We start from the raw sequence: 27,508 nt of genomic DNA, 5'->3' as shown, positions 1-27,508 counted from the left end.
GGCTCTGCCCCCCTGGCCCTCAAAGGTCTTGCTCTGCCAGTCCGCGGCTTCTCCCTTCTGGGGAAAGGCCAGTCCCTAGCTCAGCATCCATCATCTCCACTCTGGAGACCTGGTGGACCAGAGCTCAGCCTCTCACCAGACTATTGAGTCTCTTCCTTATCCGTGAGGATTTCCTGACCCTCAGAGGGAAGCCTGGAAGGTTGTGAGAGATGCTGTGAGGAGGTCTGGGGAGTGGAGAACACCACTGTCCCTGCCTGCAGGGCCTGCAGAGGATGGGGGTGGGATCACCTCCAGAGAGGTCCCCCTCGAGACAAATCCAGTAGATGAGAAGTGAGTCAGTTAAGCACGTATGATGCACCTGGGATGCCTGGAGTGCTGGGCTAGGTGTGGCAGGGATACAGAAGAGGCCGAAGGCTCCTGCCTAGGCAGCCTGATGTGTGGAAGTCCTCCCTGGGCTTGGGACACTGGACGGGCTGGGCGGGGCTGGGCTGGCCTTGAGTCTCAGCTCAGGCCCTTCCTGGGCGGGAGTCTTCACTGAAACTTGAGGTTGGGTGGGGTCCAGAGAAGGGAACTATTATTAGCACATGGGCCCTGTCTCTTGCATAGGGACCTTGCAGTCTTTGGGAGAATTAGAGATGGAGGGAAGTAAGACACACACATGCGTGCAGGCACACACACACATACACACACAGGCACACAGGCACACCCACAGGAAACTGGGAACAATACAGAGAGAATCAAAGTGCTGAGCTGTGTGGAGCTGCCTGCCTGCCTCTGCTTTGGAAGGATTTGGGGAGGTGGAGTCACAGTGAACCAGTCACATGTGAAGCCAGGGAGTCAGAAATGAACACTTATGTGCTGCACATGGAGGAGATGGGCCTGGCTAGAGTTGGGGATTTGTGACAAATCTGATTTACTAAAGAAAAGAAAGACTAAAGTTGGGCGCACACAGACAGAAGGGCTCATGACAGAATCAGCGGTCTTAGAGCCAGGAAGGGGCTGAGAGGCATCAAGTTCCTCCCTTGGTTTTACAGACAGAGTAAACTGAGGCCCAGAGAAGATCTGAGAGCTTACCTGGGGAGGGGGTGTGTTAGGACTGGAATTCAACAAATTCAATTAAGCAAATGTTCATGACCCACCCACCAGGCCCTTCCAGGCCTACTCATTCACGTTGACCTCCCTGAGGGTGAGGCTCCCAGAGAAGCACCAGGTATGTCCATTGCACAAGAGCTGGGGAGCAAGGTCCCCAAGAGCCAGTCCTGCCATCCACCACAGTGGAAGCGGGGCAGGACGGCCATGCCCCAGACAGGGGACCCCGGCTAGGGAGGCAGATGAGGAGGGCCTTAAATGCTGGCCTTCTAGAGGCTAGAGGGGGTCACTGAAGGTGCTGAGGAGCGGGCAGGCGAGAGGCAGAGGAGCTGGAGCAGTTGAGCTTGACGGCCTGGACCGGGGGCTCCTGAACCCTTTCCTTGGGCTCAGACACACGGGGACGGTAGACGCCAGCTTTGTTGATGGAAATTTGATTTAGACTTTTTTCTGTGAGAATACGCCTGGCACACAAAGCCAGGTCCACATGGTCTCGTTTTCCCATCGATGGAACAGTGGAGGCTTTCTTCTTTCTGGTGTGTTCTGGCCATCTTGTTGCTTCCAAAGGTGGGAAGTTTAAGGAGGGCAGGGGAGGAACTCTCTGGGTCTGGCTGTAGTCAAGGGTGGGTGGGGTGACCAGGCCTCCCTAGGCCAGGAAGGAGTGAGAACACTTTCCCTCTTAAACTCCTAAGTCCAGTAGGGTTAAAAATAAAACTTACCTGGATAATTAAACAAAACATCACATCAGCAAAAGTAAGTACAAAGCTCAGCCGTTCAGGTTTGCCAAGTTGTAGCTGGTGCTGCTGCCCGTCAGAGCCAGGTGGGGGAGGTGGAAGGGAAGCCTGGCCACCCTCCAGGCCTGATCGGGGCTGCGGGCCCATGGGGCTTGGAGGCTGCTAGGAGGAGGAGAAAGTCCCTGCCGGTCAAGCGTGATGTGCAGCTGGCAGGCCTCTCCTCGTTCCTTCCTGGAGGAGGCCCTGGTGGCGCACCCCCTTACTGCCCAGCAAGGCATGTGCTCCCCAGCCCCACTTATTGTGTCTATCGGGTCTAGAGGAGCCGTGGGGCTGGCCTGAGCCGGTGCAGCTCTGGGATCTGAAGGATGACCCAGACACCGAGCCCCAGCATCCCGGCTCCTCTGCCTGCCTGTGCACGATCCGTGTTCGGCCTGTTGACTCCTGGGCCCTCAGTAGCATTCAGTGGGCATTCGGTGCTTCTCTCCTGGCTCTGACAGTCAGCTCCCAGTTACTTCACCTGTAAAAGGGACTAATGCCATCCCTACCTGCCTTAGGGGATTGGGCCTTACAGTGATGAAAGCTGAAAGGGCTTTGTACATGTAATGAGAGTGATCATAGCGATTGCCTTTCAAGTCTGAACCTTGTCTCCATGGGGTATCACATTCCCTGGACACTCTATTCCTCAGGCCTACTGGAGAGCAAAGGCTGTGCTCCTGTGAATGGGGAAATATGGTTACAGGGGCTTCTCTGCCCCATTAGCGCCAGTGCCCGTATCCTCGGATGAGGGGCGCCCACTGTTGAATGCTTCTGGCCTGTTTGCAAGTTGTAAGATGTAGCAGTAACCCCGCACACTGACCTGTCCACACTTTTCAGTGATGGCTTGCCAAAGGCTCCGTGGGTCTTCTTCTAGTGTGTGAGGTAGGGCCAGAGTGTGATCTTCCCACTCCCGGGGGCCAGCCCCATGTGCCATCTTTAGCTTGTTTGAGAGAAGTCACCTACCCATGCTGTGACCATTGGAAAGTGGCTCAGCCTTGGTGGAAGGACCACCGGAGTGAGAAAGCCTGGGCCTCAGATGGAGCCGCTCCTGCTCTTACTGGGTCTCTGTTCTGAGCTGCCTTAGGGCCTATGGCCTTCCTTCCTTTCCCCAGATTCAGTCTGGGGGAGAAGGGATAGAGGGCACCCCCTCCCCACTGGTGTCTGTGTCCCTGGGCACTGGCCTTGCTCTTCCAACCAGTAAAGGTCGTAATGACAGGTTTCCAGCCAAGAGAATCAGAGCCGGTGCCAAGGCCTCAGACACATCCTGTTTTCAGCATCTCAGAGCCACCAGGGCTTGGTGCCCCCCGTCCCCAGAAGCTGATGGGCCTTGTGTCTGCGGAGCTGGAAGGGCCGGTAGAGACGGTCAGGAGGGTCCAGCCCCTTCTCGTACAGACGAGAGTGCCTCACCAACATGTCACCCAGGCAGCAGAGCCTGGACTTTCCAACCTCAAATCCAGCCTTCTTTCCACTCCATCGCTGTTCCACCTCCAATTTCCTAAGTTCTGGGGGTCGGGCCCAGTGTCTGGAGAAAGGAGGAAGGGAACTGACCTCATCAATCCCAGTCTGAGATAAGTGTGGACAGAGATATGGCCAGATCATGTGGATGGAGCAGCTGATGGGCTCTGGTGTGTCAGCGGCTGCGTCCCCCCAGTGCCTGCTGCTCGGGCACTTGGAGCCTCTTGGGCCCAGGACCAGCCCCACACGGGGCCAGCACTTGTCAGAGAGGCCACAGGAGGAAACTCGACGTCTCCTTTTCCCATACTTGTCATTGAAGTCCAAGGTCCCTTCGCTTTATCCAGAAGTGCAGCGGGGCAGCCTGGGGTGGAAGGGGAGCCCCACCTCTGGAGGACCCTCGTCAGATGGGTGGTGGCGGGGAGTCTTCCAGCCAAAGATGGCGCCCGCTGTCCCTTTCTGCACCGTGGTCCTCACTCACATTTGGCTTTCGTGACATTTCACACTCGCTCACGCGGGACTCCCAAAAGCCAGACGAGGTCAGGGAGAGAACATCTGCTTGGGTGGGTCAGTGACAGCGGCCAGCATCTGGAGGAGGGGATGCAGTTGGATCGTGTGAAGCCCAAAAGAGGAGAGATTGAGAAGTGATGATGGTAGAGAGATTCTTCATGGGATGGTGGGGAGCAGAGCCACAGCCCGTGCGGGAAGGAATGAGTGAAGGCGTGATCTGTGGTGTTGGGAGGGAGGCCAGAGATAGGGCAACACGACGGACGGACGGATGGACAGACGGATGGACCTTGGTTTCCCTGGCTGGAGTTAGCACTCGGGCTCCTTGTGGGGGCTGCTCTTTGCTGCTTCTCAAAACCCTGCCTCCTGACACAGGCCACAGCAGCTTCCCGGTAGGGACTGTGGCTGGGTCTGCGGCCGGGGAAGGCGGGGAAAGGTGGGGAAGCTTTGCCAGCCTCTGCCTTCTCAAGTCGCCGTCACTCTTGGCACTGATGGGTGTGCTGAAATCTTCCAGGCTTGTCTTTCCATCTGGTCATCATTGTCCCACTTCTGCCTTCCTGCAAGCCCCAAGTGGCTCCGAATTCTTTCTGTTTGTTGCTTTTGCTTCCATGACATTCATCCAGCCGCCGTTTATTCAGTAATTCCTTGACCGACAGACACCCACTTTTTCCCAGGTCTTTGCTACTCCCCAAATATTTTTGGAAATACGGACCTTTCCCTTTGGGGTCTGTACCTGGTCCTGGCATTGCCAGATCAAGGGGTGGGTACAGTTCGTGCTTGGATTGTCTCCACCTTGAATCACTGACTTGGATCATAGATTGAGAACTGGCAGAGGCCCTCGAGGTTAGAGTCTCTGTCCCCTCGATTTACAGATGAAGTTGAGGCCAACAGAGGGGAAGGGACCTGCCCAGGGTCGCACGGGGAGGAGGCGGCAGAGCTGGGCCGTGAAAAATGGGCGTTTCCTTGGGGGTTGCTGCTTGGTTTTTTCTCTAGAGCGTTTTCCTGCTTTTTGAAGCCTGGAGAGAATGATCTGGCAGTCAGAAGGGGAGCAGGGTGGGCCGGACTCAGGGCCCTGCCCCGACTCTGCCAGGATTGACCCTGACGTTGTCTGCTTTTGTTTCCATAGGTTAGAGGAAGTCCCCCTGGAGGTGCTGAGACAGAGGGAGTCCAAGTGGCTGGACATGCTCAACAGCTGGGACAAGTGGATGGCCAAGAAACACAAGAAGGTGGGTGAGCCAGGGCGTCGCGGCCCCTTTCCTGAGGGGCGTCCTCTCCAGCGGGTGAAGTCAGCATGTAGTTACCAGGTTCCTGCTGTGTGCCAGGCCCTGTGCTAAGCCCTCTGGGCGCTCTCAGGCCACCCCCCGTGGATGATGGGGAATATGGATGGCAGAGGAGGGAAGGTGCCGGCCGAGGGAAGCCGGGAGGCCCAGCGGGCAAGAGAGCGAACGTTCCAGGGGTGGGAGGCAGAAGGCAGACTCTTGTGCCGGGAAGAGCCGAAAGGTCAGGGAGGCCGATGGGGGTAGGAGGCCTGGGCTGATCTGGAGGTGTCGGTTCTGTTGCCGGGCCCCCACTGTGATCCCCACTGCTGCTCCTGAGCGGGGTTCCCCATGAATTTGCTGACGACCGAGGCCGGCGAGGCCTTTCAGAGGCGGGTGTCTGTCCTCAGCTGGGAGAAGCACTGCTGGGGCCTTCTTCCGGCTGGGCCCAGGGTCCAGGGTACCCATTGGAGCGCCCCTCCTGCTATAGTTAGAGAGAGGGGCTTGCGAGCCTGAAGCCGCTGCTGCCTTGGGGGACTGGGGCCAGAGCCTGGGGTTCTGGAGCCGCCCTCATTCCTCTTTGATCCCGTCGTGGTTGTTGGCATCCTTCCCCCTAGGTCTGCACCCTCACACCTCTTCCCTTGGTGAGGTTCTGGAGCCTCCCAGGCCCTAAGCTCGGGGGAGGGGCCCTGGATCTGCTGGGCTGGAGTCAGCTTCCTCCCTGGGTGGCCTTGGAAGGGGCGAGGATGATGAGAGGCCCTGGATCTGCATGGGGGCAGAGGGCCCAGGGGACCTTGGGCCTTCCCTCTTTGGAGCGGGCTCTCTGCTTAAGCTCCCAACATTGGCCCGTGTCCCCCCAGGACCCCTGCAGCCTTTCTTTGTCCCCTGTTCCTCAGACCACCTTGAGCCCTAGCAATGTCCCAGCTTGGGACCAGTGACCAGGAGGCCCAGAAGCCCTGGCCTCTGATGCCCCTTTCCTCGGTAACCTTGGGCATGTCATTTCCCTGTTCTGGGCCTCAGTTTCCCCCTCTGTAAAATGAAGGGCCTAGGCTCAGCGGCCTGTGAGGGCTGTTCCATGCCCTTGTCTCCTCAGCACTGAGTGGTTTGCTTCTGAACCTTTGGAAGTGTTGTCATTGGGTCCTTCTCCTGGGCCGTACTCTTGGCCTTCCACCTCCCATGGCTCCCACTGCTTCCTCCTCACTGGCAGGGCTGCCTGGGGATGGGCTGGGGGAAGTATGGAGTGCTCCAGCCCCAGCCCAGCTCATTCCTCGTGCAGGTCCTGGTCAGAGAGGGCCCACTCATGCTGGTTGCCTTGGGTGGTTTCATGTGGCCCTGGCTTTGCAGCCTTGTGCAAGGCAGCACCTGCCTCTGGAAACAGGGCCTGGCCTCCTCCCGTGCCACATCCCCCTGGTCCTGAGAGGGCGGTGCTGGGGACCTGTTCCTATCAGGAGACCCAGCTTGGCCTGAGCTGGCAAGGTCTCTCCTGAGGCAGGGCTAGCATGAAATTCTCCCATGTCGCGATATTGCATTCCTTCAGACCACCAGGAGCGGCTGGGCCTGGAGAACGCTTTTTCCCTGAGTGTTTGTGCCTGGAGTGGGGTGCCCTTGTATTGCCGGGGTGGCCTGGGCAGGTGGGGAGCCTCCAGCTCCCCACCAGCGTGCTGAGGCTTCGGTTAGGATCCCTCACTTGGCATCCCAGTGGAGACTTTTCCCGGAGCTCTCCAGTGATCCTTGCAGGGACACTGGGAAGGGGACAGGAAGGAAAACTTTGTTTCTCTTTTGTGAATGAGGAGACAGAGGCCCCGGGAGGCATTCTCTGCGGCTGCCTCAATGACAGGGCCAGCCCTCGGCCCTCGGGGCTCTCCTGTGTGATGATTAAGGCATTCTCTGGGTATTTTGACTTTTTGACCCCTGATCCCCTGCTTTCTTCCTGTGGCGCCTGGTCAGTCAAGGCCAGAAGCCTAGATCTGGGCTGAACTCCCTGAGCAGGAGGGCCATTCCACGGGCCTGACCCATGGGCCAGGGTGTGATTTTCTTCTTTCTCTCCGTGATTCCTCTTGGTGAGCTCCCTCTCCACGGAGGTCTTCTTCTTCCTAGCCAGCCGATTTACTCCTCAGCTGCTCACGTCCACTGCCCCCCCCGCCCAGTTTGTCACTGTCTCTGTCTTTCTCTCCATCCCTGGTCCCACTGCTCCCTGGCTCAGTCAGAAGGCTTACAAGCTTCCCCTGAATATACTCTCTAAGTGTCCAGTGCTTTCCTTCCCTACCCCATCCTGCCTCCGGCCAGGCCTTTTATTTATTTTTTATTCATTTATTTTGATTTATCAGCAATCACTTCCATAAGATTTTGAGTTTTAAATTTTTCTCCCCCTCCCTCCACACTTCCCTCCCCAAGACGGCTCACATCTGATACAGGTTCTACATATACGTTCCTATTAAACATATTTTCACATTAGTGGTGTTGTAAGTAAGACTTTGAACCAATAGGAGGAAATCACCAGAAAGAGGAAACAAAACACAACAGAAGAAAAAAAAAAAGGCAAATAGTCTGCTTTGATCTGCCTTCAAACTCTGTAGTTCTTTCTTTGGAGGTGGATAGCATTTTCCATCATGAGGCTTTTGGAGATGTCTTTGATCCTTGTATTGCTAGGAAGGATTAACTTTATCAATATTAGTCATCGCACAACATTAGCCAGGCCTTTTAAAAGAAAGAGGGGAAACCCAGCTCCCGGGGTCCTTAGGGGCTTCTCCTGGCTTTGAGAGATGGCAGAGCTCTGGGGGCTGGCTCCCGCTGGCTGTGGGACGTGGGAGCCCACAAGGATCCCCCATGGGCCACCACGGGCAGTAGCTGGGGCTTCCCACTGCCCTTCTGGGTCTGGGACTCTCTCTCTGACCCGGTGACCTCTGAAACAGTCCCTGCTGGCTCTAACATCCTGAGAATGTGATGGGAAGTTTCCTGGCCCTCGTCCTGTGGACTCCACCCCACCTTGGGCACACCTAGGCCCGGCTCTCCTCTCTGCACCCTGTCTCATCCCCCTTATCACCACTCTTCTCCCAATCATGCAGCTAGTGCTTGGGCCCACCAAGAGGATCGTTGGGGGGAAGGACTGTCTGAGGCTGGCCTCCTATGGACAGCTGGGGATGGGGAGAGCATTTGGGATCAGAGATCTAGACTCCGGGGCAGGTAGGTGGTGCAGTGGATAAAGCACCGGCCCTGGAGTCAGGAGGACCTGAGTTCAAATCTAGCCTCAGACACACTAGCTGTGTGACCCCAGGCAGGGCACTTAACCCCCAGCTGCCTCGCCCCCCCCCCCAAAAAAAAGAAAGAAAGAAAACCCCCCAGAGATTTAGACCACAAAGATGCCTCAGAACGGCTAGGCCAGCCCCCAGACTGCAGGAGATAGGTCCCTTCTGTCTGGGTTGGGCTCTGCCTTGGGGGAGCTTTGTTCTTCTGGCCCCCTCAAGACTCGAGATGGGGAAAACTGGGTATTCCCAGCCTGTCCCTGGGGCCTCTGCGGCTGGCCCATTTTCTTCCCAAGCTTCTGAAGCTTTCTGAGCCTGTGCTGGCCGCGCATTGCCTCTGATCAGTGCCAGAAGAAGGTTTGGGGGATTCCCTGTGCTCCCCTAGGCTCCAGGTCCGATTGGATCCGAGGAGGTAAGCCTCTGTAGGAAGAGGGGCTGGCCCCTGAAGCTTCCGCCTGATTTTCCTGGACAGTAGTTTGTCAGGATTCTCCAAGGGCCTCCAGCTCGTACAGTTCTGTCCCTGGCAGCGTACCTCTGTGCCAGTGCCAGGGACCGTCCTGTGCTGTAAATGTTTGTCCCTTGGGGCTCACACGGCAGAGGAGAACCCAGGGATGGGCAGTGTTTGCCGGGGAAACCCAGGCTCCTTGACAGGCAGGAAAGCAGGCTAGTTACCTCGGGGCCGAGGAGGGGGAGTGGGGCTTTGAGGCCTGCCCAGGACCTGGGCTGTAGGCCTGCTTAGAGCTGCCAGCATTGGGAGGCTGGCCTGCTGTTGACACACCTTAGGGGTGCAGGACACCCCTCCCAAGACCTGGGAAGAGCTTTGGTCATTTCCTCCATCCTCATCTTATCACTGATGACTGGCCAGGGAATCCCCATTTTGAAGCTAACATAGGCAAGGCACCCCCTCCTCCCCTCGCCTTGGAGTAGGGCCCAGGGCAGAATGCACCCTAAAGCTCCCCTCCTGAGACTGAGCCACTCCTTTGGGCCCCTTTGGGAAGCAGGGCAGAGAGTAGCAGAGACTTGTGGCCTTGAGCCCAGGACCCTGATGGTGCTCAGTGGCATCGGAGCGTGACCTTCAGCAAATGGCTTGCCCGCTGGGGGCCGCAGGTTCTCACCTGCAAAGGATTCTTGCCTTTCCTGCCTCCCAGGGTCTTAGGAGGATAGTACTAGGTAAACTTGAAAGCCCCGTGTCAGGGCGAGTTACTGTTGGACGCCCTTCGCAGGCCACCTCAGGAGGCCCTGGCTGGCCAGAGGAAAGGACACTGGCTTGGTGAGCCCAGTCCAGGGAGGGGGGGGAAGAAGGAAAAGAGGGAAGCATAGAGGAAGGGAGAGGAGGAAGGAGGGAAGGATAGAAGAAAGGAGAGGAGGAAGAAAGGGAGGGAGGAAGGAGGGAAAGAATGAAGGATAGAGGAAAGGAGAGGAGGAAGAAAGGGAGGGAGGAAGGAGGGAAAGAGAGAAGGATAGAGGAAAGGAGAGAAGGAAGAAAGGGAGGGAGGGAGGAGGGAAAGAGGGAAGGATAGAGGAAAGGAGAGGAGGAAGGAGGGAAAGAAAGAAAGAGGGAAGGATAGAAGAAAGGAGAGGAGGAAAGAAGGGAAGAGGGAAGGATGAAGGAAAGGAGAAAGGGAGGAATAAAGGAAGGGAAAGGAGAAAGGAAGGGAGGGAGGGAGCAGAGGAAGGAAAATAGAGAGGAAAGAAGGAAGGGAAAGAGAAAAGAAGAGAAGGAGGAGGGAAGGAAGGAAGGGGATGGATGGATGTGGCGGAAGACGACACACAAAAGGGGGTGATGGGTGGCGATGCCGTTCAGACAGACAGACTGGAGAGGAAGGAAGGCAAGACCACAGCTGGCCTGGAGCAGGCCGCCTAGTCTGACCCCTTGCTCTGCAGATGTGGAGAGAGAGGCTGTGACCTCCCCCATGGTCATCTGGGTGACATCAGTCTAGAACCCCAACGGGGTCGTTCCCAAAACATGCTATAGGGAAGGCTTAGAGGGGGCCGGGCATCCCATGGAGCTGTTCCAGCTTGTTATTGGAGATGTGTTTTTTACTTAAAACAAGTACTAAGTGGTTGCCAGCTGGATTTTCAAGCACATGGATGTGGAACAGAGAAGCCAGGCCTCGCGCCTTGGTGACAGGGGCCCCTGAAGGCTGCACCCAGACAGTGACTGTCTCCACCCCTCCCCCTTCTCTGCTCCCCTCCCTCATCTCCCCTGAGCCCTCAGCAGCCACTCTCTCTTTCCCCAGATCCGTCTGCGGTGCCAGAAGGGGATTCCGCCATCTTTGCGGGGCCGGGCTTGGCAGTACCTGTCAGGAGGAAAGGTGAAGCTCCAGCAGAATCCTGGGAAGTTTGATGTAAGGCGCACCCCTCCCACCCCCACCCCGCTTGTGTCCAGATGTGGCTGAAGGGCCTTGGGGGCCCAGGCCCCGCCACTGGCATTCTGTGTCTTAGGCTGGAGCAGAGGATGTGTGGGCAGTTGAGAGATGGGGTCAGAGCTGGTCAGGTCAGGGCTAGGTGCAGGCCAGAGTTTTGCAGGGGCCAGGGGAGGGCAGCTGGGGTAGCTCGAGGGGCCTGTAGCCAGCAAAGCTGGGCACCGTCGGGCACTCCTGCCAAGCCCGCTGCCAGGAAGGGCCAGGATAGGCCAGCAGCCAGTCCACCAGCTCCTGGTTCCATCCCTCCCAGGCTGGAGGTGCAAACACCTGCCCTGCTGGAGCCTCCTGCCAAGGAAGCCTCCTGGTGAAGGCGACTTTGGAGGAAAGCAGGGCTTCTGGGAGCCAGTGATGGTGCAGAGGGAGGGCATTCCAGGCAGGAAGCCCCGCCAGTGCAGACGGGGAAGATGTCGGGTCCTCTCGCTCCCCTCCTCCACGAAGCCTTCCCCGTGCCCTGCTTCAGCAGCCACAGTGATCGGGCACTCACCCGCCAGTCACTGAGCATCGCCCGCGTGGGTGTCTGTTTTGTGAGCTGGAGGGCAGGGACGGTGCCTCTTTCTTGAGTGTCCCTTACCTCTGTCACAAAGCAAACCCAACAATGAAAACTGACCAGAATCCACCCAAAAGTGCACACAGTGTGCGCCCGCGAGGGGCCGGGCGATTTGCAGTGATCTGGGCAGTGCCGGTGTGGAGGCGGCGTCTGAGGCTCTGGGCCAAGCTGAGGCACAGGGCTGCCGGGGTCCGGGGTCCGGGCAGAGTGAGGGCCTTGGAGCCCGAGTATTCCACCCCTCGTTTCTACGGAGGAGGAGATGGAGGCCCAAAAGGGGAAGGCCACGCTGAGGGAGGGAGGGCGAGCCGGAGGCCCTGGCTGGAGGGACTTGCAGGCCCCGCCTCTGGGGCATCAGACAGTCTGCTTGGCTGCCTGGGGCAGGTACCCCCATCTCTGCTTGTCCCCCTCCCTTTCAGGAGCTGGACCTCTCGCCAGGAGACCCCAAGTGGCTGGATGTGATTGAGAGAGATCTGCACAGACAGTTTCCCTTCCATGAGATGTTTGTGTCCCGTGGAGGCCACGGGTAAGCAAAGTGAGCTGCCAGTATTGAGTAAGCACCTACTGCGTGCGGGGCACAGGGGACAATGACAGGCCCTGCCCTTGGGGAGCTCCCAGGCTTTTCACCCAGAAAAACAGAGTCCTTTCAGTTTGCTGATGCGTATCCCGCCACGAGAGGTTCTTTCCTTTAATATTTGAACAGCAGATTCCCCGGAGGACCCTGGCACATTCATCTTCATTCGTTAGCCTTCATTCAGTTGGAATGAATTTATTGGCTCTTTTCCTGAGAGCTGGGACGGGGCAGAAACACGGGCTTCTTTGCAGGAGCAGGAAAAAAGAGAGAAGGCAGGCTGCCTTGCTTTTGAGATCCGAATTAGGGCTAGTTCTGCCAGTGCTGCTCAAGGTGTTTTTCAGGTTTTCCGTGACCTCATTTGGGGTTTTCTTGGCAGAGAAAAGGGAGTGGTTTGCCGCTTCCTTTTCCAGCTCATTTTGCAGATGAGGAAACTGAGGCAAAGAGGGTGAAGTGACTTGCCCAGGGTCACACAGCTAGCAAGTATCTGAGGCCACATTTGAACTCGGATCTTCTTGACTCCAGGCCCAGTGCTCTAACCACTGCACCACCCAGCTGCCCAGTTCTGTCAAAGGGAACCATTAAAGGAGAATTGTAGAGTTGGGAGAAGGCTTAGAACAGGGGATGTCAGGGCTGGGAGGGGCCTGAGAACAGGGGATGTCAGGGCTGGGAGGGGCCTTATAACAGGGAAGGTCAGATCCTGTAGAGAATTTAAGACACCATTTGCTTCAAGCTCCCTGAGGAAACTCAGAGGGGAAAGAGAACCAACATTCATTAAGTTCCTACTGTGTGCTAGGCACACAGCACTAGGCACTTTACAGATACCTCATTTTAGGGGAGGGGACAGGGCTAGGTGCTCTCATTGGTAATGGAGACAGACAGAAGTTCAGTGACTTGCCAGGGTCCCACAGTGTCTGAGGCTGGATTCGAACTCAGGTCTCCTGCCCTGCTGCCTGGTATTCAGTCCCCTAGGCCCATAGCTGAAGCCCAGAGGGAAAGTGACTTATTAGCTCCTTGGAGTATAAGCCTTTCTGCCTTGGGGCCCAAGCCCTGGGGAAGTGCAGGGGGAGCTTTAAGGCTGGAATATGGGGACATGGGGCGCAGTGTGCTGCAGATGGAGGAGATTTGGGGAAAAGGCAAGCGGCTTGTAGGAGGAGGCCCGTGCCCAGTGAGCTTTGCCCAAGGCCACTCCAAGCATGACGCCCTATGGCGGCCCAGATGCAGAGGCCTCCCAGCTGAGTCAGGCACCAGTTAGCAGTTCTGCCCCTGGCTCCCGGGCTGGGGCTGTGTGGAAATGGGTGGGTGCGTTAAGGCCATGCCAGGCAGCCAGGGCTGGGCTTTTTTTACCGGACTTGCTGGACCCCCTTTTGTGGCAGAGCCTGCTCTGGTGGGGCTGGGGCCCCGGGGCTCCAGGCTGCCCGAGTGTAGGGAAGAGAACACGGGTCTGGAGTCCCGAGGCCTGGTGGCGTCCGTGGGTGTCTGTGAGGACCCAGCCAGGGAAGAGATGCCAAAGCGTGTGAGAAGGAAGGTCTGCCAGGGCCTGGGTGAGGGGCCTGAGCCCTGGCCAAGGGGACCCCGGCCTTCTCAGCCTGGTTCTACCTGCAGCTTGTCAGGGCAGGGTGGGAGCCGCTATGGACCTGTCCCTTCTTCTTTCTGAGTCTGCCCCTGGGAAACTCCTTCCCCTCCCTGGGCCTGGACTGGATTGGGCCTGGAGTCCCCGGAGCAGAATCCTAGCTCTTTCCAGGTGACCTCGGGAAAGTCTCTTCTCTGTGGCCTCATTTTCCTCATTAGTGATGAGTTGACCTCGAAAGGCCCTTCAAGCACCACACTAATCCTGTGATGACTCTCCCAACAGCTGGGATGTGGGTGATGGCCAGTACCACCCCCAGCCACGAGCTCTCCCTCTGGGGACCAGCACGGCTTCCCTGCTTGGAGCAGCTGGTCCAGCCCGGCCCTTGGGCCCCGAGTGCCCCGTCTCACGGCTTTGTCTCTTTCCTCCAGCCAACAGGACTTGTTCCGCGTGCTGAAGGCCTACACCCTCTACAGGCCAGAGGAGGGCTACTGCCAGGCCCAGGCCCCTGTGGCGGCCGTACTGCTCATGCACATGCCTGCGGAGGTACCCGCCTGGCCCCTTCCCTTGGGGGCTTCCTGGGGACTGCAGGGGATTCCCCCGCCTGCCCCGGCTCCTGGGGCTCCATCCCCCGCAGGGAGGGAGAGTGGTCAGAAGATTGTGGCACCCGGACATAGGGCCCAGCCTGACTCCTCTTCTTCCTACCACAGCAAGCTTTCTGGTGCCTCGTGCAGATCTGCGAAAAGTACCTGCCGGGCTACTACAGTGAGAAGCTGGTGAGTTGCAGCTGTGCCCCGGGGTGCTGCACCCGGGTCCAGGCCACATCCCAGGGACCCCCAAGCAGCCTTTGCCTGGCCTGGAACCCCCGGGTCTTCTCTCACTTTCATGCTGCCCACCTCCAGAATCTGAATGCTGAGTGTGGCCAGAGACCAGTGAGAAGTGCCGCGGGGTGGGGGAGAGATGGGTGCCCACCCCGTGTGTGTGTCTGTGTGTGTACGTGTGTGTGTGTGTGCGCGCGCGTGCGTGTTGGGACACTCACCCCTGCTCCTCGCTGCAGGAGGCCATCCAGCTGGACGGGGAGATCCTGTTCTCTCTGCTGCACAAAGTGTCCCCCGTGGCCTACAAACACCTGAGCAAGCAGAAGATTGACCCCATCCTGTACATGACAGAGTGGTTCATGTGCGCCTTCTCTCGCACCCTGCCCTGGAGCTCTGTGCTCCGTGTCTGGGACATGTTTTTCTGTGAAGGTACAGGACCTCCCTCACCCCCTCTGGGCCCCTGGGTGGGCGCGAGCCCAGGCCAGCTGTGGAGGGCGCCCTGGTCAGAGCATGAGCCCGTGCCATCCTGGGTGTTGGGAAGAGACGGGCTGGGAGGGCCCAAGTGTACCCCTTTGTGGGGGGGAGCCTTGGCATTGCCAAGGTGCCAGCTCAGATAATTCAGACTCAGCCTCTCAGAGAGGCCCAGGCTCAAAGGGTGCTCTGAGGGAATGGTAATCATTACCAGCCACTGGGGGCAGGGGAGGCCTCCTGGAGAGAAGGTAGATGACCAGTCAGAGAAGGGAAGGGAGGCCAGGCTACCCAGAGGGCACAGCCGGAGCAAAGGTCTGAAGGCAGGACATGGGAGGGGGCACAAGTCCACTCTGGCCAGAGCAGCCACTCCCAGGACCCTTTTACACCTTTGGAAATTACTGAGTCCCCCATCCTCTGAAGAGCTTTTGCTCATGCGGGCACATAGCAGCACTTTGTGTATTAGAAATTAAAGCATCTTAGTATTGACCTTGCAGACCCTGGGGACCCACAGAGCCTTGCAGGTAAGCAGCGAAGCAGGAGGTGTTGGGGAGGCCAACAGCCCCATTTTCTGTGGCGCCTCAGTTTGCAAAGCAATTTCCCTGTGACTCAGTTGCCCCCAATTTACAGATGAGGAAACCAAGGGTCCAACGCAATCTCCGCTAACATTTATTAAGCAAGTACTACATGCCAAGGTCTGTGCTAAGTGCTGGAGATACAACTGAGAAAAAGCAAGGCCATCAGGGCAGCTGGGTGGCACAGTGGATAGAGCTCTGGTCTTGGAGTCAGGAGGACCTGAGTTCAAATCCAGCCTCAGACACATAACACTTACTAGCTATGTGACCCTGGGCAAGTCACTGAACCCTAATTGCCCAAGGCCATCTCTCTCCACCAGGAGCTTCCGCTCTGAAGGGGAAGGAGATGAGAGGATACGTGGGGAGGTGAAGCCAGGCAGGGCACAGATGCAGGAAGGAGCTGGCCAAGTCCAGGCTCTGCCCTCTCGAAGGGAAGGCGTTGGGAGCAGCTTGGTGCTTCACCCTCCAGGCCGAGTGGGGTCAGCGGGGGCTTGCCCCAGAGTGGTGGAGTTGACCCACCTGGGCCCTGAGCCCCTGGCTCTGCACTTGAGGGCCCCTGCCATCACCCTATCCATTGCTCCAGAAGGCAGTCCCCCGCCTTCGCCCTTGGAGGGTTCAGGGCCTAGGAGAGAGGCACTGGGCCTGTGTTGAGGCCAGATTGTCTTTTTGTCCAGAGGGAATGTAGGCTCCCTCCTCCTCAGTCAAGGCTGGAATTAGGCCCTCACCCAGCTTATGGGAGGAGGCAGCTGCTGATGTGAAGAGCACTTGAAGTCACAAGCCCTGGATTCAAATCCCACTCAGTCACTCAGAGAGTAACCTTGGAGAAGTTTCTGGCCCTCATTGGGCCCATGTCTCCTCCTCCATAAAGTGAGGTGTAATGTGGGTGGATTAGATGCCCCCTAAAGTCTCTCCCAGGTGAGAATCTCAGGATGATTGTGGACTCCCCGCCCCACTGAGCTAATTTCAGGGGCTGATGGAACCCTCCCTTCTGCCTGCAGCCTGGGCAGCAACGTCTCCATTGCTGGGGATCTGAAGGCCGGAGGGTTCCCCGGGGAGGAAGCAGCTGAGGAGGGCCAATGCCCATGCTGGCGCCTCTCCCCGTCCTCCCTCGCCTCTGCCTCCCCCACGCTAGGAGGCCTGGCCCCGGCCAGAGCCAGGATGGGGGAGGGCTCCTCCAAAGCTTCGGTGCACTGCCCCCTGCGGGGGTTGTGAAGGGAGAGCGCCTGGTTCTGGGTTCTAATTCTGCCTCCTACTCCAGCCAGTCAGCTTCAATTTTGTGTGCCTCAGTTTATTCATTGGAGAATAAAGAGAATGGCACTTGTGCTCCTCACTTTACCCACAGTCACCCAAAGGAGTCTCAGGGACGGGGAAGCTCCCTTTGATCTGGCGGGCTAGCCAGCCCCTTCTGTGTGGCCAGTCATGATTTACCAAGTGCCTAGCATGTGCCCTGGGGATACCCAGAAGAGTCCCAGGCGGGACTGGAGCCCACTGCTGGTTGTGGCTGGCCTCTGACCTCTCCTCTTCCCTGTAGGGGTGAAGATCCTCTTCCGGGTGGGCCTGGTGCTGCTGAAACACAGCCTGGGCTCCTCTGAGAAGCTTAAGGCCTGCCAGGGCCAGTACGAGACCATGGAGCGGCTGCGGAGTCTGAACCCCAAGATCATGCAGGAGACCTTCCTGGTGCAGGAGGTATGGGGGCCCCTGGAAGGTAGAGGTGGGGCTGGAGAGCCAAGGAGACGGAGGCCTCTGGAAGGCGGGGGGGCTGGGGAGCCAAGGAAAGGGGGGCCCCTGGAAGGCAGAGGTGGGGCTGGAGAGCCAAGGAGACGGAGGCCTCTGGAAGGCGGGGGGGCTGGGGAGCCAAGGAGACAGGGGCCCCTGGAAGGCAGAGGTGGGGCTGGGGAGCCAAGGAGACGGGGGCCTCTGGAAGGCGGGGGGGGCTGGGGAGCCAAGGAGACGGGGGGCCCTGGAAGGCAGAGGTGGGGCTGGGGAGCCAAGGAAAGGGGGGCCCCTGAAAGGCGGGGGGGGTTCCAGCCCAGGCATGGGTGGTGCCCTCACCAGGCCCTCACTCCCGGTCTTGGGCACCAGGTCATTGAGCTGCCTGTGACCGAGCGGCAGATTGAGCGTGAGCACCTGATCCAGCTTCGTAAGTGGAAGGACACGCGGGGTGAGCTCCAGTACCAGTCGCCACCGAGGCTCCACGGGGCCAAAGCCATCAGTGAGGCAGAGCCAGCCCCCTGGAAGGCACTGGAGCCCTCTCCCTCCATCCGCCTGCCCCCGGGCACCCAGCTGCCAGCCGTGGGGACCAAAAGCAGGCAGCAGAAACAGGCGGAGAAGGCGCATCAGAAGGCGATGAAGGAGAAGGCCAAGAAGCAGCCCCCGCCACAGCCATCCCCATCAGCGCCCAGCCAGGCTGGTGGCGCCGGCCCAGAGGCCCCTCCCCAGGGCCCGGGCCCCAAAGCTGCCCCGGGGGCAGAGGATACAGACACCAAGGACTCACGTCATCATTCCAAGGAGAGCCTGACTTCCCAGGAGAGTGAAGACACTTACTTGTAAAAGGGGGCTCCCCGATTCCTCATTTTCCCTTTTCTGAAGGGCTGGGAGGGGACATTCAGAGGGTGGGGGAGAGAGAGCTTCCTGCAGCCTCGACGTCCTGCTAGGCCAGTAGCAAAGGGCATCTTGTGTGGCCAGAAGGTGGGGCCCTTGACAGTGGCTGGCCTGAGGGGATCGTGTGTCCCCTTCTGTTTGCTGGGCGCTGGCCCCTCTCCCTTCTCTGCGGGGGCACGGTTCTTCAGGGCCTGCACTGTAACCCCCGAGTCGAGGCCGTGGGCAGACTGCATCCTCCCATCAGTATGACCCTTACCCTCTGCCCAGCAGCAGTAAGGGGAGGACCCTGGGGGGTCAGCGGAAAGCTCCTCGGCCTCGGTGACTATTTGTTTTCTCTGGTGTTGGGCCTCGGGTTGCCCACCCGCCCAGCGGGTGGCCAAGCATCCATTCTCCAGCCTGAAGGTCCTGGCCCTGTCTGTGTTCTCGGGCTACCAGGCTCCTCTCGGTCACAGTGAAATCACATGCTTCCTGTTGCCCCATGGGGCTCCTCCCAACTCACCTCTGCCCAGGGGTGGGGGGCCAGGCCTCCCTCCCCCTCAGCCTCCAGCCCTTTTCAGCCTAGGGCTCAGACCCTCAGAACTGACCATCAGCTACTGCTGTCCTGGGGTTGGGCCCCACCTGCTGGACAGCCCCCAGGGCCCAAGGGAAGGGTCTCTGCTGAAATGGGGCAGGACTCTGCCCAGGACAGGATGGGCACAGGGGGCCCATTCCTGGGGGGAAAAGGTGTGGGTTCTCTTTGTGTAAAGTAGTGGTTTTGTACAGAAATAAACTGGGTTATATAAAGAGCTTTGGGCCTGGGCCCCCACTGTGGATGCCCATTCTCTCTCGGGTCCACATCCTAAGGCTTTTGTGGACAGACAAGTCGGGTTCAGATCCTGCCTCTGAAGCTTGTTACCTGGGTGACCTTCTTGGCCTCAGTTTCCCCGGCTGTAAAAGGAGAGAGAGGGTTGGATCAGATAGTCTCTGAGGGCCTTCTGGTGCTGATTGGCCTACACAATCCTGCTTCCTTTCTTCCCGCTCGGGACATCAAGCCTCCATTCCCAGAGCTGGAGTCCTCAGTGCAGAGGCTGGCTGGCTGGGCCCTAACCGGGGGGCCCCCATGTGGACATTCACAATTCGGGGTGGGGTGGGATGAGATCGCCCCAGTGTAGGCTCTCCATTTTATAGGGGAGGAAACTAACCCCCCACCTCCAACTGCAAGGAGCAGAGGGCCCGTCAGGGCTCCTCCCACCCTCCACGTCCATAACCCCCCATGCTGCCTGGGACTTGCACCCCTGCATTTCCTGCTCCTGGGTGGCGCTGACTGAGCCAATTTAACATATTCACTGTTCCCTGGGGTCGGGTTTGTTTGGATGGAAGGGGAGGGGGGCTCCTGTGCCAGGTCACCCTGGCACCAAGGGGCCCACCAAATGCAGAATCTGAAAGGGGAAATTGGCTTCTGGCTCCTTCCTCCCCTCAGATGTTTCCGGATCTCGGGAGGGGGTGGTGACCTATTTACTCAAGGTAGGTAGGGCCTCAGGAGGTAATATCTGGAAGGGCCCTTCCTTAGCTTCCAGTCCCAGCAGCCCTCAGGCCCAGTGAGGGGCAGCGACTTGTCCAGGATCCCCTAAGCCAGTTCGTGGCTGAATGGGGGCAGCTTCTATTTCAGTGGTTCAGAATCAAGCCTCAGCCCATTAGGTCATCCCAGCTTATTAAAAAAAAAAAAAATGTGTCAGCCTAGAGGCCTTCTGAAGGTTGCTTTGGGGTTAGGGGTGGAGGAAATGGTCTCACTTCCTAATGAGGACCAAAGCCATGGTCGGGGATAGTAAGGCCTAAGGAGAGAGGGTAAAAAGAGTTATCATTGAATAAAGGAAATTCAGAGTTCTTAAACCCAGAAATGGAGCTTCTGTAGAGCAGGATGAAGGTTATGCCCATCCCTGTGGAGCAAGGTTATGGAAGCTCAGGAGACTGAATGAAATGGGGGCATTTGGGGAATCCACGTGTGTGCTAGTCTCCAGTGTGCGGGCAGGAGTTAGGGCTGACGGGGACACCCAGCCAGGCACTAAAGGAGAGAGAGTGACCAGGGGCGACGTGGAGATAGAGGCCACCAGGGTCTGGATGGGGTGATAAATCTGCAGAGAAATGTTGACAGAGGGAGGGTCTAGCAATGCCAAAATGAGGGCATGGGGCTAATGCAATCCTCAAAGCTCCTCCCAGCTTGGACACCATGATTCTGTGCTTTAGAAGGTGTTGAACTTTTGGTCTCAGGACCCCTGCAGTCTCTGAATTATTGGGGGCCTCCCCAGGGCCTTTGGTTTGGGGAGTCTATCGATATTAAATTTATTAGTTAAATACTAGAAATCTTCAGTGATACATATTGGTTTGGCCTCATGAATCTCCTAAAAGGGTCTGGGGATCCCTGCAGGTCCTCAGACCACACTTTGAGAATTGCTACCTTAGAGTGCTCAATAGGCTTAGAGCTAGAAGAACCCTTAAAATGTGCCATCCAACCCACACGTTTGCAGATGAGAAAGGGGCTATGTTTTATGGAGGAGGACAATGAAGCCCAAGGAAATGAGACTAGCTCAGAGTCACAGAGTAATAGTAAAATAATAATGCTCAATCATTTTTCAGTCGTGTCCAACTCTGTGACCCCATTTGGCATTTTCTTGGCAAAGATACTGGAGTGGTTCGCCATTTTCTTCTTCATTTTACAAATGAGGAAGTTGAGGCAAACGGGATGAAGTGACTTACCCAGGGTCACACAGCTAGTCAGTGTCTGAGGCCAGATTTGAACTCACAAAGATGAATCTTCCTGACTCCAGGCCCAACACTCTATCCACTATGCCATCTAACTGCCCAGTAATATAGAGTTTATATAACACCTACTATATGCCAGGTACTGTGCTAAGTAAGCACTTGATAAATATTTCTTTGATCCTCACAACCTGGGAGGTAGGTGCTTTTATGATCCCCATTTTGTGGCTGGGGAAACTGAGGCAGATGGCAGTTAAATGACTTGCCCAGGGTCACACAGCTACTACGTATATGAGGCTGGATTTGAACTCAGGTCTTCAAGTCCAGACCCAGTGCTCTATCCACTGTGGATTCAATGATCATTTCCATGCTGATTCTCAGATCTATTACCTCCAGCCCTAACCTGGAAGCTCCAGCTGCCATCTTGATCAATCCAGATGTCCCATAAACTCAACATGTTCAAACAAAACTCATTATCCTTCCTCCCAAGCCACCCCCTTCTTCCTAACTTCCCTTTTTTTTTTCTGTTGAGGGCATCATCATCACCACCACCCTCCTCCCACTTACCCAGACTTGAAATCTGTGTACCTGCACTCCTCAGTCTCACCCCCTAAATCCAATGTTACCAAGTCCATCCATTTTCCAATATGACATCTCTCCTATGTACCTTCTTCAGCCTCTGCCTCCGTTTCCTCAACTATAAAGTGGGGATAACGGTACCTCCTCCCCACTGGGATTGTGAGGATGAAATTATGTTTATAAAGGGCTTGGCACACAATAGGCACTTAATAAATGCCTGTTTTCTTCCCTTACCCTTCTCTCCTGACTTTGCATCACCCTGGTGCACCATTATCTCTTCATACCTGGATTATTGAAATAGTTTGCTGGTTGACCTCTCTCCCCACTTGTCCACCCACCACTCAGAAATCAAACTGATCTTTCTAACGTGCAGGTCAGACACCCCCTCTGCCTCATGCATCAAACTCCATGACTTCCTATCACCCCCAGTCTCAAATATCAAATCTTCTGTTGGGCATTCAAACCCCTTCCTGCCTTTCCAGCCTTCTTACAGCTAAGTGGTCCGGTGGATACAGCACTGAAGTCAGAAAGACCTGAGTTCAAATCCAGCCTCACATACTTCCTAGCTGAGATTGTGCAACCCTAAGCAAGTCACTTCGCCTCTGTCTGCCTCAGTTTCCTTATCTGTAAATGGGATATAATAATGGCACCTACCCCCTAGTGTTGTTGTGAGGATCCAATGAGATTATACCTGTAAAGTGCTTAGCCAAGTGCCTAATATATAATAAGCACTTCATAAATATTTGTTTCCTTCCTTGTTCTTCTTCTTTATTCTGTATAATACCCCACACTGGCCTTCCTGCTACTCTGTGAACAGAACATGCCATCTCGACTCCAGGCATTTATTTCATTGGCTGTCCCCAGTGGTTAGAATTCGTTCCCTCCTCCTCCTCTTCAATCAATAAAAATTGATAAAGTGCCTACTATGTACCAGGCACTGTGCTAAACACTGGAGTTACAAAAAGAGGCAAAAGACAGTCCCTGCCCTCAAGAAGCTTACAGTCTAATGGGGGAGACCATGTGCTCTTGGCTTCCTTTGTCCCACTCTTTGTAACCCCATTTTGGGGTTTTCTCAGCAGAGATACTGGAGTGGTTTGCCATTTCCTTCTCCAGCTCATTTTACAGATGAGGAAACTGAGGCAAACAGGGTGAAATGACTTGTTCAGAGTCACACAGTTGGTCAGTGTCTGAGGCTGGATTTGAACTCAGGAAGATCAGTCTTCCTGATTCCAAGCCCGGAGCTCAATGCACTTTGCCACCTTCCTTTAAGTCCCAGCTAAAACCTCACTTTCCACAAGAATTCTTCTAAATGCTAGTGCCTTCTTCCTAGTATTACGCCGTTTGTCCTGTCTGTAGCTCGTTTATACATTTTTTGCAGTAGCCTCTGCCATCAGACCAGGAGCTCTGAGACTGCACGGCTGTTTTTGCCTTTCTATAAAGAAAACATTTCTTGTTTTCTTGGTCTCCCCAGTGCTTAACACATAGTAGGTGATTAATAAATGCATATTGATTGACATACGAAAAGCACTTTGTAAACCTTAAGGCATTATATAAATGCTAGCTATTATTATTAATAATAATCCGAGATCCTGCAGATTCCAAGGTGGATTTTACAGTGATTCCTGCAGCTTTACTCCAGAAGGGTTCAGATGTGTGTCCCTAAATTTCAAAAGCTAGAATAAGTTTTAACGCTCTGCAGTAAGATCTCCACTCTCCCCACCCTTCCTCTGCAAACAAAAACAAAACAAAAACGGCCAGAAAATGTGCCAGATCAGACCCAGGGGATTTCAGAGACAGAAATCTTAACTCACCCCCGCACTGCGCCCCTTCACCCGACAGCCTACACGTAAATTACTTTAAAAATTCACTTTTTTTCTGGCACCAAAGACGTCAGAGTACGAGTGAATGAATGAATGCTTGGTTTGTAGAGTGAGTGGATGTCCTTCTGCCCCAACCCCTCCAAATTTAGGGTTCTCTCCCAAAGCTCTAGAGCTGAAAACTCCAATTGAGTGAAGGAGGTCAAGCAGGGAATTTCTCCATTCTGGGACCTCAGGGTCTATCCATTTACTATTTATTTGTCAGTCGATCAATTAATTAACAAGTATTTATTAAGTGCTTACCATATTTAGCTCCAGTCCATTCACCATTTACTAGTCAATCAATCAAGAAGCATTTAAGTACTTATTTTACCAAGAAAAGGTAGAAACGGTGCCATGAGTTCATAGGAGCTCATGAGTTACCCAGGCCCCAGGAATAAGAAAAATTAATAGAACACAGAGATTGGCCTCTGCCCTCTGGGAGCTTCCATTCAACTGGAATACAGATAAGCAAATGCAAGGTCTATTCAAAGACTTTAGAGAATAATTTCCAGGGGAAGAGCCCAGTAGATGTGGGGGGAGGGGGAGGGGGAGGAGGAAAAGTCAATTTCTACCCAGCAGCCGGGTGGTCAGGCCATTCCATAAACTATTCCAGGAGCCTAGATGCCAGTTAGGAGGCTCGCTGAAGACTGGCTATGGTCCCCCCCCCCCAAATCCCAATCTTCTGGGGATCTTACCCAATAATCTGGGAGCTCCTGCAGGCTGATTAGGTATTCCCTCCAGCCCTAAGAGGGTGCTTCGAGGTTTTCACAGCACCTTTCAAATATTGTCTCACTTTTTATCTTTGCAATAATCCTATGAGGGAGGTGCTGTTATCATCCCCATTTTACAGATGAGGAAACCAGTCAAGGTTAAGAGAGTAGCCCAGGGAGATCATATTTGAACTCAGGTCCCCCTCTTTGCCTTCTCATTTTTCCAAGCACCTGGCCCAAGGTCATAAGGTAGGAGGGAGTTTCAGAGGTAATATTTGAACCCACATCTCTTCCTGGGACCTCACATCATTACCAGGAGCCTGGCGTGCAAAGGGATAGAGAGGGAGTGGGGCAGTGCCTTCTCTTCTCTAAGGCTCAGAGGCCCAGCCTCAGACTTAATTCCAGACTTAATTAAATGAAGCAGGGAGTGGGCTCTTCTATCTCTGGGATTGATTTACCTGTTTAGACCACAGGCATCAATCCCTTCTCCCCACCAGTTTTTTAAAGAGCTTTTATTCAGTTATTTCCTCTCTCCTCCTCCCCCCACCCAGATCTAATCACACCCATTAGAAGGAACCAAGACCCTGAGGGTAGAAGTCTGACTCCAACATTCTCCTGGGCCACCCCCCCACCCGACCCAGTCACTAGCATTTCCAAGAATTAGATCCTTAAAGAGCCAGACTTCCTTCCTTCCTCTCCTGGGAAAGATCAGTCATTTCCCTTGCCTGTGCCTCAGTTTCTCTGTGGGTTGGGGTGTGTGTGTGTAGGGGTGGGGATCAGCCTGCCTGCTGGGACGATGGGGCCAGAGCCCTGAGGGTTCCCTGGAATGCACTAACCTCCTGGAGGCTCTGTGGGTGGGCTGGCATCCCGGGCACTCATCCTGCGAGCTCGTGGGGAGCTGGGGGTGGCGAGGAGTGGTGTGCTGGGTACCCTAACCCTGGCAGTTTGGGAGTTTGCTTGGCTTCCCTTTTCCCCACCCAGAGAGCAGATCAGGTAGTTTTTCTGGGGACTGGGAGCGGGAAGGAGGGCAGGGCCGGGGCTAGGACACGGTGTCCCTGGAATCAGCCTTCCCTTGGAGGAAGCAGCGTCCAGTCAAACAATAGCGGCTCCTGGATCGGAGCCACAGGCCTGGGCCCTGGGAAATGGGAGCAGGGTGGGGGGAGCGCTTGTGCCTGCCCACCTTTCATCCTAGAAGGGGAGGCTGAGGGAGGCCAAGGAATGCCGGGGCCAGGGAGGGGCACCCTCTCCCAGGCCGACTGGGCCCTAGCCAGCTTTCCCTCCTATCTCTATCCTCCTGATCAGTCTCTCTCCCAGCTCTTTGGAAAAGCAATACCACCACCATCCCCCAATCCCCTTTTAATCTAGGCCCTGCGCAGATGCTACCTTGGGAGATGCCAATTGCCACCCAGTCCGGGCCCACTGCCTCCTCCCCTCTGGCTGCGACCCTAGTGGAGACAGAGGGCAGGCCAGGCTCCAGGAGGGGACACTGCTGGAGCTTTTTCTAGCTCCTCCATCCCCCTCCCTTAAAATCTATGTATTCTACACCCATGCCCCCCAAGCAGTGGCTTCCGGCCCACCCCAGCTGGGAAGTATGGGAGAGACCCCCATGGCCTGAGAGGTTGGAGACCCGACTGTCACTGTTTTCTGTACCTCAGTTTCCCCATCTATCAAATAAGGGGGTTGGATTTCATGGTCTCTGCAGTACCCCCAACTTTAGCACTGGGAAGGCCTGCTTCCCTTTCCTCAAGCCTCTTCTCATTTGTGTTTTCTCTGTGCCTCCCTTTCCTTGGGGCCGAAAGGTTGACCAAACACTTTTCCTCCCAGCACGGCCCTCAAAGGCAGGCATGGAGTGCTACACGCTTAGCCCCATTTTATAGCTGAAGCCGCCTAGGCTTAGGAAGCAGAAATAACATTGTCATCATCACACCGCTAGATTCGAAGGGTTCCCACTCCTCCAGGACGGCCTTCAGGGTCCAGGTGGTCCCTCGGCTGTCCCGACGGGTCCCTCCTCTCTTCCCCAAAGTCTTCCCCAGGATAGGGGCAAGCAGGGGCCCGGAGGAGAGACCCAGCCAATACAATGCTTCACAGGAACTGTCCGCAGCCGGGATCAGGGGCCCAGCCAGCATTTGGCCTCGTTTACCGGGAGGGAAGGAGTGGGGAAGGCAGGGGGAGGAGAAGCTGGCAGCCGGGATCCTCAGAAGGTGAAGCCCAGCCAGGCTGGGCCCCCTCCTCAGAACTGGCTGGGGGGCAGGGGCAGGCCAGGGCAGGCAGGCCTGGGCCCGATCCCAAGTAGGGGAAAAGCTACTGGGATAGAAGTAGGGAAAGAAGGAAGAGGGAGGGAGAGAGGGAAGGAAGGCGGAGGGAGGGCCAGCCAGCCAAGTCATTGGTACAATACCTACCATTAATGGCTGACGTTCACATAATGCCTTGCTGTGTACTGCGGTCCTGGGGAGGGCCGGGCTGGGGGCAGGCCTCTGGCCCCCATTTCCTAGAGGCCCAGGGACCAGGGATGACTAAATGTGGATCACACAGCAAGCTAACAAGCTGGCCAGCTCCCCTGGCTCCCTGTCCAAAGACAGGACATCCCTTTACAGCAGGGCTGAGAGACAGAGGAAGAGAGAGAGAGAGAGAGGGAGAGAGAGAGAGAGAGGGAGAGAGTGAGTGTGTGTGTGTGTGTGAGAGAGTGTGTGTGAGAGAGTGTGTGTATGTGTGTGTGAAAGACAGAGTGTATGTGTGTACGTGTGAGAGACAGTGTGTGTATGAGACAGTGTGTGTATGTGTATGTGTGTGTGTGCGTGTGTAGCCAATTTACAGCCTCTCAAAATAGGAGCTCAGACCATGTTCCCCAGGACCTCACAATCTAGTTGGGAGGCTAAGAACCACATAGGAATATAGGCACAGACACAGAGATGGAAAGGCAGAAAGACTTGGGTTCAAATCCAGTCTCTGACACTTCCTGGCTAAGTGATTTTAACCTTCCAACCCCTGTTCAGTCATAACCGACTCTTCATGACTTCATTTAGGGTTTTCTTGGCAAAGATACTGGAGTGGTTTGCCATTTCCTTCTCCAGCTTTTCTTTTTTAATTAATTAATTTATTTTTAGTTTTCAACATTTACTTCCACAAGATTTTGAGTTCTAAATTTTCTCCCCCTCTCGTCTTCTCCAGTTTTTTTAACAGAGGAGAAACTGAGGCAAACTGGGTTAAAAGACTTGTCCAGGGTGATAATCATTTAAGATCAATTGAGCCCCAATAAGGGCCAAAAATCTGAATTAATTTTTTATTTCTGAGTGAATTAAGAATGCCCCTACCTGTGCCAATATCTGAAGCTGACCAAGAGCATTCTTCTATTTCTGACCACCAAGGCGCCTTAGCCTGGACGCTACCTTGAACAAGGGGACTTTTCTTACCTTGGTATTTTATGGACTTAGGCTATGTTGTGTCATGTTAATGGTAAAGGAAACACACATATCCTGGATCTGTAATTTACACCTTGACATTCTCCTATCTTATTGTATTTCCAACCTATTCAATTAAGAAAATTCCTGGGCAGCTAGGTGACTCAGTGGATACAGCACCGGCCCTGGATTCAGGAGGACCTGAGTTCAAATCCAACCTCAGACACAGAACACTAGCCATGTGACCCTGGGCAAGTCATTTAACCCCACTGCCTAACAAAAAAAAAAAAAAGAATATTTTGGGACAGCTAGGTGGCACAGTGAATAGAACTCTGGCCTT

At 55.5% G+C, this 27,508-nt stretch overlaps 1 protein-coding gene across 1 annotated transcript in view; it reads left to right on the top strand.

The window, feature by feature from the left end:
- TBC1D10A (TBC1 domain family member 10A) overlaps positions 1-18,685 on the top strand; it is a 37,010-nt gene extending 18,325 nt beyond the window's left edge. Inside the window, exons 2-9 of the mRNA XM_027863676.1 lie at positions 4,942-5,041; positions 10,554-10,661; positions 11,703-11,809; positions 13,856-13,970; positions 14,135-14,200; positions 14,482-14,671; positions 16,817-16,971; positions 17,368-18,685. Coding sequence (XP_027719477.1) covers positions 4,942-5,041; positions 10,554-10,661; positions 11,703-11,809; positions 13,856-13,970; positions 14,135-14,200; positions 14,482-14,671; positions 16,817-16,971; positions 17,368-17,835 — 1,309 coding nt within the window. The 3' untranslated portion in view covers positions 17,836-18,685. The remainder of the gene's footprint in view (positions 1-4,941; positions 5,042-10,553; positions 10,662-11,702; positions 11,810-13,855; positions 13,971-14,134; positions 14,201-14,481; positions 14,672-16,816; positions 16,972-17,367) is intronic.
- Positions 18,686-27,508: the final 8,823 nt, after the last annotated feature.

This window comes from Vombatus ursinus, unplaced genomic scaffold, assembly GCF_900497805.2.
Source record: "Vombatus ursinus unplaced genomic scaffold, bare-nosed wombat genome assembly UNPS02001287.1, whole genome shotgun sequence".
Lineage (NCBI taxonomy): Eukaryota > Metazoa > Chordata > Mammalia > Diprotodontia > Vombatidae > Vombatus > Vombatus ursinus.
This window is presented reverse-complemented; position numbering and strand designations above follow the sequence as displayed.